Raw genomic sequence first — 13364 nt, 5'->3', positions numbered from 1 at the left:
CATCATTAAGTTTGTTGACAACACAACAGTGTTGATCACCGACACCGATGAGACAGCCTATAAGGAGGAGGTCAGAGACTGGCAGTGTTGTGCCAGGACAACAACCTCTCCCTCAATGTGACGAAGACAAAGAAGATGATGGGGCGGCAGGGTAGCCTAGTGGTAGCCTAGAGCGTTGGACTAGTAACCGGAAGGTTGCAAGTTCAAATCCCCGAGCTGACAAGGTACAAATCTGTCGTTCTGCTCCTGAACAGGCAGTTAACCCACTCCTAGACCGTCATTGAAAATAATAATTTGTTCTTAACTGACTTGCCTAGTTAAATAAAGGTAAAAAATAAAAAATAATAATGATTGTAGACTACAGGAAAAGGTGGGCCGAACAGACCCCCATTTACATCGACAGGGCTGTAGTGGAGTGGGTTGAGAGTGTTCACATCCCCAACAAACAATCATGGTCCAAACACACCAAGAAAGTAATGAAGAGGGCACGACAATGCCTTTTCCCCTTCAGGAGACTGAAAGAATTTGGCATGGGTCCTCAGATCCTCAAAAAGTTCTACAGCTGCACCATCGAGAGCATCCTGACCCGTTGCATCACTGCCTGGTATGGCAACTGCTCGCCATCCAACCATAAGGCTCTACAGAGGGTAGTGTGTACGGCCCAGTGCATCACTGGGGCCAAGCTTCCAGCCATCCAGGACCTATATACTAGGCGGTGTCAAAGGAAGGCCCAAAGAATTGTCAAAGACTCCAGTCACCCAAGTCATAAACGGATCTCTCTGCTACCACACGGCAAGTGGTACCGGAGCGCCAAGTCTAGGTCCGAAAGGATCCGTAACAGCTTCTACCCCCAAGCTGCTGAACAATTAATCAAATAGCCACCCAAAATATTTACATTGACACCCCCTCCCACCCCGCTTCGTTTTTACACTGCTGCTACTCACTGTTTATTATCCATACATAGTCACTTTACCCCCTACCTCCATGTACAAATTACCTTGACTAACTTGTACCCCCGTACATCGGTACTGGTACCCCCTGTATGATGCCTCGTTATTGTTATTTAATTGTGTTACTTTTATTTACTTTTTTACTTTAGTTTATTTAGTAAATATTTTCTTAACTCTATTTCTTGAACTGCATTGTTGGTTAAGGGCTTGTAAGTAAGCATTTCACGGTAAGGTCAACACCTGTTGTATTCGGCGCATGTGACCCATACAACAACAGGACGTGTGTGTTCATGATCACATCAAACTTAGTTGATTAAGGGTGTAGTGTACACAATTCTAGTCTGACAGCCTGTCAAGTCATTGGTATTGTGCCATTTTGTCACTTTCACACACTTAAAATGTGTCCATATCTTTGGCGTCTGATTAGTGTGTTTGTACCCTAAGGGTGATTTTACAATTCCTTGCATACCGTCTTACAAATGTCATATGCCATACAAGGGCCAGTTGTGTTACTACGCTAATGGCTTCAGTTTCTCACATGATCTCACATTCGGTATCTCACATGATCTCACATTCAGTATCTCACATGATCTCACATTCAGTTTCTCACATGATCTCACATTCAGTTTCTCACATGATCTCACATTCAGTATCTCATATATTATCTCACATTCAGTTTCTCACATGATCTCACATGCAGTTTTTCACATGATCTCACATTCAGTATCTCACATGATCTCACATTCAGTTTCTCACATGATCTCACATTCAGTTTCTCACATGATCTCACATTCAGTATCTCACATGATCTCACATTCAGTTTCTCACATGATCTCACATTCAGTTTCTCACATGATCTCACATTCAGTATCTCACATGATCTCATGTTCAGTTTCTCACATGATCTCACGTTCAGTATCTCACATATTATCTCACATTCAGTTTCTCACATGATCTCACATGCAGTTTCTCACATGATCTCACATTCAGTATCTCACATGATCTCACATTCAGTATCTCACATGATCTCACGTTCAGTTTCTCACATGATCTCACGTTCAGTATCTCACATATTATCTCACGTTCAGTTTCTCACATGATCTCACGTTCAGTATCTCACATATTATCTCACATTCAGTATCTCACATGATCTCACATTCAGTATCTCACATGATCTCATATTCAGTATCTCACATGATCTCATATTCAGTATCTCACATGATCTCACATACAGTTTCTCACATTATCTCACATTCAGTATCTCACATGATCTCACATTCAGTTTCTCACATTATCTCACATTCAGTATCTCACATGATCTCACATTCAGTTTCTCACATTATCTCACATTCAGTATCTCACAAAACAATACCTTAATACTGCTGTTTATCCAGACATCAACCCCATTGCAGACAGCAATGGATCAACATAATCCCTTTTACCACGAAATGAAATATTTTAAAATTACAGAACTCTGAGAGGAATAAAGCAGTTCAATTAACAAGCAATTATCAACTTCAAAATGAGAAGAAAATTGGATTGCTGACAAATCATTTGGGGTTTTGGTTTGGGTTTTTTCAAAAGCCTCAGCTTTTATGCCTCTGCCTAATGCTGGAATCAAATAATTAATATGAAATCTTGTTATTTCTGTTTTTGTCAATGACAGAGTTGAGTTCATTGTTTGATCCCTGTGATCAGAACGTTCAAGGACCACTGAAAATAGTTAAGTTCTTTTACAACAACTTAGCACTGACAGCATGAGAAAATTAACACATTTTAATCAATTAATGTGTCATGTGTCATGTCGCATTATGTATTCAATATAATTTGAGCAATTATCTCAATATTATATTCCTTCTTTTGAGATACAAATATTACATAGACATTTTATCGTTTCTAGTTAGATACGTCCATTGTTTGCTACTCATGCTTGGTATAAAAAGAGTGCAAGAGGTCCTTACTAGTCATTACTAGTCATAATACATTGATAATTAAATTAAACCATTCTCCGTGGTGTTAAATGGACTGGGGTGCAGTAGAAGGTGATAATTGTAAGTTAGGTTGTGTGGTGTTTCACTCTCTGTGAATAGAGAATATGTGCTAGGCTTTATCAAAAACATTAGTGTTCTACAGTGCAGATATAGTCGTTCTTAAAACTTTTCAAGCAATAAAATCAGTATTTGGAAATGAATAAAGTGCAATCGAGTCATTTCAGACACCTCTCTCACGAACAGGGCACCAGAAGCTTTCAAGACTGCACAGACATGCATGGCTATTTCAAGGACCTGTACTCTAATGTTGAACATACTGTACATCTCAGTATGTTTAGTTTGTAACTCAGTCATTACTGTCTTTAGCATCATTCCCAACCCAAGACCATCCTAATCCACAAATAACTGTTTGTCCAAACTGGCCTGTAATAATTGCTAACGCTGAGGTTGCCACAACAGGAAGAAAAAAATACTGCAGTACTGTAATTGTCATTTTGCGAGGCTTTTATCTCCTGCTGATCTGATGTAGACAGGTAAACTCATTGGACCCAGTCTAACTCCTGACTCTTTGCTTCTCCCCTCTGGAATATTGGCCAGTAATGTGCAGCGAAAAATACACTTTGAGAACTTTTTCATTATTTTAAGAACAAGCTATGATGTGCCCTGTTGGCTTCTTTTCATCATTGGCCCTTGTGCTTGCCAAAGGCATCTGAAATATTCAAAATAAGCAAAATATGTACTAATGTACTATCTGCCAACATCCGCCAGGGTACTTACTATAAGTGGAAAATGATGTAAATGTTGTGTTTGCTGTGAACTATCCCTTTAAGGGTTAATACAGAGGGTCGGGGAAAGTAATCAGCGCAAAGCTTTACCAAATCACAGAAATGGAGTGCACCCACATTACATTAACTAGTCGTTCATAAGAACAATAGATACAGTAGCTAACAATGTGACCTCATATTATGTTGTGCAATATCATAACCAACATCTTTAAGATGTGGGATCTCTATAGACATCAGAAAATACATTCAGAGGTATCTGATTTTCATCCAATTTGGGCTAAACAGCCTGCTTAAAGCACTCCACCCCTTGTTCATTCAACGAGTCGGGCAAGGCACCAGTGACAGGGCCTTCCACATTGTAATGTTCAGTCTCTTTCATGATTGCCAGAGCTACTTAGAGGCTTAGAGAGGGGGGAGAAGCCGGCAATTAGTGTGTGAAATAGATATCCCCTGCTTTTCCACCACCAGCCCTGGTTTGCCCAGAATACACTATGTTACCTATGTCAGCAATACCTTGACAAGAAAAGACTGCTCGCTTTAGTTCGTGCTTACCCAGCAAGCATCTCCAGCGGAATCGATGGAATCCCTAATGGAGTTTCAGAGAAATGTTAAGAATTGTTAAGAAACATGCCTTTATTGTTGCAGTAAAGAATGTACATTTATATATATATATATATATTTTTTTTTATAGCTTAAATGGCTTTCATATTACATTAATGATAGTGACTACCTGCACACATATTGAGAAATGTAGAGTTTGGCTTCATATGCTTTTGGAATGTATATAAACATACAGTAACAAATAGTCTAATGCTCCAAAACAAGAACACAAATAAATATAGTTTTCCCTTACATCTCATTGTTCTTTTGTCATTTTGATGAATCTCTGTGACATTATATCTTATAGCTTATGAAGAAAATCTGAATAGATAATGGTTTACAGTTTATAACAAAGGCAGACCATTTTAATATAAAACAATCATTTTATGTTTTGTGTTTTGGTCAATCTATTAATACTTAATGAAGTGTCATGCAATGGGCACGTCAAAAGTAGGAATAGTAAGAAAATACTATTATCATTTGAAGTAGCAAATGTGTCAGTGTAACTCAATGATTAATACAGTATCAAATTAGTCCGCCAGGCAAATAGTGCATATAGCGGGATTGTGTATTGCCTTCTGAGGGGAATCCAGAGAGGCAGACATCTCAGACATCAGTGTCCAGCGGTGGCAGGATCATGTCCAGACAAGGAGACAGTGAGTCCTGACTGTGTGTTGAGCTGATCCCTGTGTCTGAGTCTGTGTCTGTAACATCTGTAGGGGACAGGCTGTGTTTCAGTCTCACTGCCTGTGGAACAATGCATGGGGCCGGGCATTTCATAGTCCCGAGCCTAGGCGTTTCCTGCACGCTGTCCCCCACCTGCAGTGTGCTCAGCTGGGAAGCCAGCTGCCAGCAATCCTGGTCCTTGGAGAACAGTGTGGATTCATAGCCCTTCAGCTCCTTCTCCAGCTGGGCCGTTTGGATGTGAAGGGACACGCCGGTGCGCAGACTAAGCCTCAGTTCGGCCTGCAGTCTCTCCAGTTCTGCCGCTTCCCAGGACAGGTCTGGGTCAGAAGTTACTCCTGCCGCTGCCCCCTGTAACTGAGTATCCTTGTCGGGGACCTCCGGCAACATTAACATGGCCCTCGTCAGCTCTACATCGATGTCCTGGGACAGTTGGGCTATAAGCTCCTCGTGCCTGAGCAGCTGCATCTCCAACTGGGCCACACTGTCACTAGTATACACGCACTCCTGCAGCAGCTCCTGCTCTGAAACCCCTGGCTGGCTGTCCAGGTTCTGGTTGTGGCTGTGGGGGAAGGAGATCGGGGAGAGTGAGGAGAATCCCTCATGGAGAAGCTCTGTATCCTGTTGTCCTCCCTGCAGCTCCATCTCGAAGCGTTCCATCTCACAGTCCAGCTCCCTCATCCTCTGGATCTGATGCCGGATGGTGTGGTCCTGTTGGATAAGCAGCTGAACCATCCTGTCTATCTCCTCGCTGCCCGGAGAAGATCCCACTACCCTCTTCTCCTTGTGGATCTTCTCCAGCTTCCTGAAGGCCTTCTTCACCATCCGTTTCTGTCTCTCCACTGGCAGTGACTGGGAGTACTGGGCCGGGCCTTGCTCCCATCTCTTAGCCCCCTTAGCCCCCTTTAATTTGGCCCCCTTCTTGCAGCCTGCTTGGGGTACAAAATCGCTGGCCTTGACCAGGGTGAACTGGATGAACGGTCGCTGGTCTCCCCAGGCATTCCATAGCCTGAGGATGCGGGTTAATGGGGGCAGAGCCCTCTCAAAGCCTTTCCAGCGCTCTAGCAGGCAGAAGTCTTTAGGGTCGCCATGCAGAATTTTCTTGTTCTCAGGGATGGTCTTGTGGTCGTCCAGCAAGGCCTGCACTATGTCAGCACACGTTGTGTGTTTGGTGACACCGCACACCACCTTCTCCTCATCACACACAGACACCTGGATCTCCTTTCCTAGCACAGTTTCCTTGTCATCTTTGTCCTTCGCTCTAGGAAAAAGACAAATACAAAACGTAAGAATTTGGGTGTTTGAATAGTCAACAGGTTCTGATATGTTAAGACTTGGTTATACTGTATGTGTTAGACATCAATGGGTATAATTGAAATAACCGTTGAACAGCATGAAATGTCCCAGAATGTAATGATGTGCAATTATGGATAAACCTAGTTGTGACGTGTCATTTCATTAGCCTAATAGCTTTGGGAAAAAGCACATCCTATGGTTGGTTGGTGGTCATCAAGGCAGTCGATGAGCAGAAAATGTAGTCACTCAATTTGCTCAACACTCCGATTCTGATTCTATTAAATAGTTACTCATCCTATTACTCATCAGACATGATCACTTTATGATTCCGTTCTGAGCTATTTCACTCCAAAGCCCTCATTATCTTTTTGTCTGGACCATAAAAACCTGAGAAAAAAAATCGCCTCCAAAATAGGCTTTTGATTATGTCCCTTATCTAACTCAATGTTTCATTCCTTCGTCTCCTTTCCATGATGGGAAAACCCCATAGCCATGGGCAGTTCAGATCAAAAGAGGCAGTGCAGCGCAGATACCAACCCAATTAATCACATTAAGCAATAATCAAACGTAATGTCCAGATAGCGTTTTGTGACATGGCAATTTTGTTGCAGTACAAGGCACTGAACTTTGTAATGTTTAATACATGGTAATGTTAACATCGGATGTCTTCAGTAGCTCAACAGTAGTTGACTGACTAATATTTTTCAGGCTAATGTCCCTAGAATCTAATTTAATATCTCATATAAGAACATCTAAATAAGTGAATAAATAACTGCATCCTATGTCCAAAGGCCAGATACTGCAACATTCCAGAACCAAAGTATCCATATCATTCTTATTGTATGTACTTTCATTATTTAACTCCATCAGATCATAGATCATACCACACACGGTTTTGGTTAGGTGTCTGATATGGTGAGTCTGGTCCTAGTCTTGGTATCTGGTACTGACTCCATTGTCTGACTGTTGGATAAAAGGGTATCTTAGTCTATATCTGTTCTGTTTGTCTGTGGAGAGATAACCTTCTCTGACCCCACGATCCAGGTTGGGCTAACATCAAGCTCTTCAGGCATCCTGGAGGCAATGTCAATCATCTCTCTACCAGGCACGAACAAAGTTTCAGAGTGGCCCCTGGATGACATAGTAGTGACACAGTAGTTACCTGTTCAGAATGACAGACGCTCACACGTATCTGACGCACATGTCTACTGTACAGTCAGTGATGGGAGAAATATACAATAAATGACCTCATTCAAAAAGAGTTCAATGGAAAAACCAATCCCCGCTAGCTTAGCTCCTCGTGAAGTGTTGGGTTTAGCTGATATACAGTGCGATATCACCACGTAGTGTTACGGTTTCCAACGGGCATAAAAACACACAGGTGGAGCATTGTGTAAACTCTGAGCTGAACGAGGCCTGAGGAATGCGATATGTATGCAACAATGCAATAGGCTAGTTAATGGTTATGGAGACCCTTGGAGATGAAAAGGGAATGCAAATACCTGAGCTATGCAGAGAGAGGGAAAACAATCTCCTCGACACGCCTCCAGCATTCACAGACAATCCACCATGACGACTTTGACCTAACCATTCCTCCACCTCTTCCCTTGGAAACCCAAGGAGCACTCAGTAACTTGAGAAATTGGAGACTCTCTTCTGTCTCTCGAGATGTAAAGACTGCCTTCTCCTTTCTCAGTGAGGAGAACAGTAGAGTATGGTAGATATAGTACTGTACACTCCCATGGAGCCTTTTCCCCCAAAATTAACTGAACTAAAATATATTTTTTAAACACAGAAAAGTTGCATAGACACATGTGAAAACAAGCATGCATTCACGCATACACACATACAATTAGTGTTATGGTGGGCCAGCTGACCTAAACCCTCAGCTGTGCAGGAAGTCACAGGAAGGCAGAACATTAGAGGAAGGGAAGCACCTGTGTTTGTCCTGCAGGGCCACAATCAGTGGAACAACGGCAACATCCTGCTACTTCCTGACAGAATGCTAGTCTATGGACAGGGAGGAGGAAAACATGAATTCCATAACTAGAGCTGTGTAAATATAGAACATGAGGTGCACACCTAATGTAACGTGAGCAAGGAATATGGGTATATTGTGTGAGTATGTCTCTATGGATGTCATATTAACAGTGAGCTGTGCTGGGAATAGTTCCCATCCGATACTGATACATATTCACATCATGGTTAGTGGCATAGTTAACTGGCCCTTTTCTTACGTTTGAGACAGCACCCGAAGCAGAGACCTGTGTCAAAACGTGTTCTCTCTCAGTGAGGAGAAGAGGAGGGTACAACTTGCTCTCTCACTCTGAGGACAACCATGTTTACACTTAACTGGTGATAAGATAACAGTGAAGTCGGTGCCAAAACAGTAGACATACACACTGTGTAACACTGGGAACTGTTTGTCTCCTCTCCTCTCGAGCCAAATCGCTGCCTGGACAAATACAAAGTCTGCCTGGGCCAATGGGCTGATTTAATCAAAGCCAATACATTCATGAGGGCTGTGAACTGGTGTGTCACTTCATATGCATAGCTGGGGAATATGTTATGGTTTGGGGCAGGAACGTATGTGGGCGCCCTTACAGGTCTACATTGATAAACTTATATACAGTGCTTCATGACAGAAATGTACATGAATGTGCTGATGAACTTGAGCGTGCCAATCGTAAAAAAAAAACGTAATACACACTACACACAGTCAAAAACTACATACATGTAGGTTTTATATCCTACTTTATGTCATTGCTAATGTCAAATCTGTGTCATTCAATAATTCCTCATTTAATAGGGAGCTAAATGCTGAGTAATCTACAGAAACCTGAGCAAGCACACTTGACCCCTGAGTAGACGTTGGAAGTACATAAAGGCCTGATGTGGAGGAGAAACTCTATTCTATTAAACTACCAGGTGATATGCAGTGTGTATGTTTCTGTGATCTACGTTGGAACACCACAGCATTCATAGTTCACATTGCTAGAGCACTTCTTGTTCCCTAAGACATATCATAAAAGTAATTTAATATAGTAAAGATGATCTCATCAATTTAAAAACCACCCATGGCAAATTTACACTGAAGAATCAAATGCATTTTCTTTAAAGTTTGAACAAGTCCCAACAAGTGAGACCAAATTATTAGCGCTACTCTATGTCACAACGTGTTGACTGAGTGACACTATCAACTAGACAAACAGGGAAACATGGATCTATTGATATTCTGTGACAGTTGCCGATCTGTGATACAATGAACGTAAACATTTGTTGAGCTGTTGTTATCAAGACTAGTTTGAGTCTGAAGTGACTACACTAGATTACAATATATCGGTGGAGACTGTTGGAAGGAGCTATATTGGAGGAAGGGCTAATATTAATTGCTGGAATGGAATAAATGGAATGGTTATGTTGCTTTACATCCATATTCAAAGCACATAGAAAAAGTAACAGAGCCTGAAGTGCAAGACAGGAACGGTTCTTGAAAGAGTCGTAATAGAGTGAATGCACCAGACGATTTCATATCTAAATCCTTCTAAAGATACTAGAAACCATCATCATCTTTCATATGTAATCCAAGCCCATCCATTCAATGAAATAAAGCCCAAAGAAAATGGGAGCGAATACTGTACTGTACAGTAAGTGGGGTTAATCCTGTCTGTGTAAAGCCATGTCCCACAAGCGGTTTCCCGAACACAAATAACTACGTGGAGGGTACTATCATGTGACGAAACAGGAGGAGACTAGGTCCTCTGTGTTCCAAATGGCACCCTAGGGGATGCCTCACAAATGGCAGCCTACCCTATTGGCCCTGGTCAAAAGTAGTGCACTAAATAGGGAATAGGTTGCCATTTGGGATGCATCCTGGAGAGGCACACAGTTTTCGGCTCTTATCTTAAGAGGATGAGGGATTTGGAAGGAAATAACATCACTTCTCTATCTGGGTTCGTTGATCTCTAGGATGACTCCCAGTCAGATAGGCATCTGGGAGAAAAGACAAAATAATCTACGCCCTTACCCTATTCTCGTCTCTCCCGGGCCGGTGCAGCACTGGAGAAGAGTCCTTACTGTATCATTTGGTTGTGAAGAGAAGTGGCATCCACTTTTAAATGAAAGTATGTTGTTTTCTGATCGTTTCAATGGGGACAAATCAGAATTGTCTAACTCTCAGGGTAAATTGTCTTGATCCAGCTGAACATAACCATGATTCCTGTCTATCTACATCAGGGGTGTCAAACTCATTCCATGGAGAGCCAATTGTCTGCTGGTTTTTGGTTTCTTCTTTAAATTTGTGACCAATTAAGACCTAGACAACCAGGTTAGGGGAGTTCCTTACCAATCAGTGACCTTAATTCATCAATACATTTTCAAGGCAGGAGCAAAAACCTGCAGACATTTGTTCCTCCGTGGAATGAGTTTGACACGTGATCTACATATTCTAACATGCTTCAATGGGTCAAATTTTAATTGCCTTGACCTCCAGGGTAAATTAATTTGATCCAGCTGAATATAACCAAGCTTCGTGTCTATCTACACATTCTGACATCGAATAGAACTACAGTATATCATGCTGAATATTTTTTTCCCCTTTAGCATATATCTAAGCCAATCTTTAAGAATGAATCCAACTTGGTGTATCTCCTTGCTTCACAACTTAAATTGACATATCTAGAGATCTGAAAACGTGAGATAATTATAGTTGGCCAAGCTGCTGGGTAATTACTACACAACATGAAAAAAATTACATATCTACTGAGGCAACTTGAGCTGAGACTGTTTGAAGTCATCAAAGACAGTCGGACTAGACAGATACATACTTCACTTGTCGTCAGCTGTGTGTGCAATGAAAATACATTAGTGTCAGACTGGTGCCACTGCCACAATCAGGGTTAGCGATGAATGCCTGAAGAAATGTGTAAAACATACTCTCAAACTTAAGAGTGTCAGCAAAGTTCATTCAGCCAAACAAAAGCAATGTATTTATTTTTCTCTATAAAAATGTTTTAAAATACTTGAGTAGATTGGAGCTGTTCCAACAACAAGTATCTTTCCTGCATCCTAGATGTGGACTAGCCTAAAGCATGACCACATGCAACATGTCCATTAAGCAGGGAGGCATTAGATGGTGGTTTTAGATTAACCACATCAAATGCTTGCATTTTAGGTATCTTAACAACGAAACAATGATTTATTTGACACATCATCGCTCGCGGCTAAACAACAAATACATTTTTTTATACTTTTCAATGTACAGTGGTCTAGCCTATCTGGGACCATGAAACATCAAAAAAGGAACCGAGCCACTTAAGGAAATTGCTCAAGCAAATTATACAAGTGTCGATGACAGGATACCTCTAAACTTGAACCAGGAATGCTCTCTCCCACTAAACAGTCTCTCAGGTAGAAACGCTTCATGAAAAACTATCTTAGGTTTAATTACAGATTAGTCTGCATCTTAAGAGCAGGTCAACTCTTATTAGATTCCATATGATACGTCTTTCTGTCTGGCCTAACTCCACATCAAAGTCTACATGGATATTTTGCGAGAATTTTTTAGAAATTATCATATAATTTTTATGCAATTCCATGTCAGACTAAACAGGTGTTGACATTTTGTGAACATTTTCTCCAGTGTTATATGAACCCTAGTAATAGCTGATGTGACATGGCCTTGAGTGTCAAAACAAACCTAGGCAAGGGTTTACAATGTGGTGGCGTCGGTATTATTCATGCCCTGACATGTATGTGTTCTCATGTTATTACCATGTTATGCCCACTCAAAAGTCACTACTGTCATGATTAGTCTGACTGACTGACAGGAGTCTGCTCACAGTCATCTGTTCATCTGCAGTGTCTAGAGTTGGTCTGACTTAGACATATTGACAGCCACATCACCACACATGCAATACACACACACACACACACACACACACACGCGCACTCACGCACGCGCACGCACACACACACACAGTCTACTTACAACATTAAAATGGCCATTTCACCTGCTTACAAAACAAAAACTCCCACAATTTCAACAACAAAAATGGCACCATTTACCTTCACTGAGCAGGAGAACATTCTAAATGCAAAAGAGTTACAGTGTATCATAGTCTGGAGGAGATGCAAAAATAGCCTATGCTGTTTTCTCTCACATCAATAGACTCGGAAATGAGAGGTGAATTGTTGAACAGCCACATTGGTGGTATTTTTGGTCAGATGGATAAAACAATTATGTACGTAAAATAAGTTATATTTAGTACCCGGCATGGGAGCATAAATTCCCTCCTCCACATGTCAAATGTGTCTCATATACAGTATTCTACAGTTCTGAATGCAACAGGTGAGAACTAAAAAATACATCTTTAAAATTACCTGTTTTTCAAACGCGCTTTCAGAAAGTTCTTCCCGAATGGAGCCATAGCAAGCCGCTCAACTGAAACACAATTATCCAAAATGCTGCCAAAATGGGTTACAGCCACTGCATTGCAGGACGTCCGTGACTTTTTCACAAACTGGTGTAGGTTTGTCACTCACCAAAAAGTTGAACACTGTCCCAAATCGGAACGCTTGTCATAGCGCACTTCAGTGAGAGGCCGCCCCATCGTAAAACTGAGGGTGGCGTTTATCCAAAAATGGAGGCGTAAATCTCATCCGCATGGATGGCCAACACATCAAAGCATACATTTGCCGTTTTAAAAGAGGACAGAACAGAAGCCAATATCATTTGTTTTGGGTTTTTTGGGGGGGGGGGGCAACTTTCTTTGATATACAGTGGGAATATCGATATTCACATTTCTATTAGAGAGAGCAAATCATTCATGCGTTCATGTTTTTCATATATGGACTACTTCATCTCTGTGTTCACTTGAGAATAGTCGTGTTAGTTAATGGTTTCCCACAATCCAGTAATTTATTAATTTATTACAGCCCACTAGGCAGCATTTAAATGCGCAATGAAGAGCAAGTAGACATAATTTGCTTGAGACTGACGTCTAGCGGGAGTGCATTTTCATCACGATAGCATGACCTATGTATGGTACAATTAGACT

At 41.4% G+C, this 13364-nt stretch overlaps 1 protein-coding gene across 1 annotated transcript; it reads right to left on the bottom strand.

Annotated features, from left to right (window-relative positions):
• Positions 1–4345: 4345 nt before the first annotated feature.
• Positions 4346–12892, bottom strand: rassf9 (Ras association domain family member 9). Its single transcript, XM_036958969.1, has 2 exons — positions 12688–12892; positions 4346–6271 (listed from the first exon to the last, which is right to left on the bottom strand). The coding sequence occupies exons 1-2, from the start codon at positions 12732–12734 to the stop codon at positions 4933–4935; spliced, it is 1386 nt and encodes a 461-aa protein (XP_036814864.1). The 5' UTR covers positions 12735–12892; the 3' UTR covers positions 4346–4932.
• Between the last annotated feature and the right edge of the window lie 472 nt (positions 12893–13364).

This window comes from Oncorhynchus mykiss, chromosome 2 (assembly GCF_013265735.2).
Source record: "Oncorhynchus mykiss isolate Arlee chromosome 2, USDA_OmykA_1.1, whole genome shotgun sequence".
NCBI classification, from domain to species: Eukaryota; Metazoa; Chordata; class Actinopteri; order Salmoniformes; family Salmonidae; genus Oncorhynchus; species Oncorhynchus mykiss.
Note: the sequence above shows the minus strand (reverse complement) of the source record. Positions and strands in the feature narration are given on the sequence as shown.

Bases quoted from the DNA above. Each gene is read 5' to 3' on its own strand.
- rassf9 (XM_036958969.1), bottom strand. From the start codon at position 12,734: ATGGCTCCATTCGGGAAGAACTTTCTGAAAGCGCGTTTGAAAAACAG. The intron at 6,272-12,687 runs GTAATTTTAAAG...TCTTTTTCCTAG, and splicing joins AAAGCGCGTTTGAAAAACAG to AGCGAAGGACAAAGATGACA.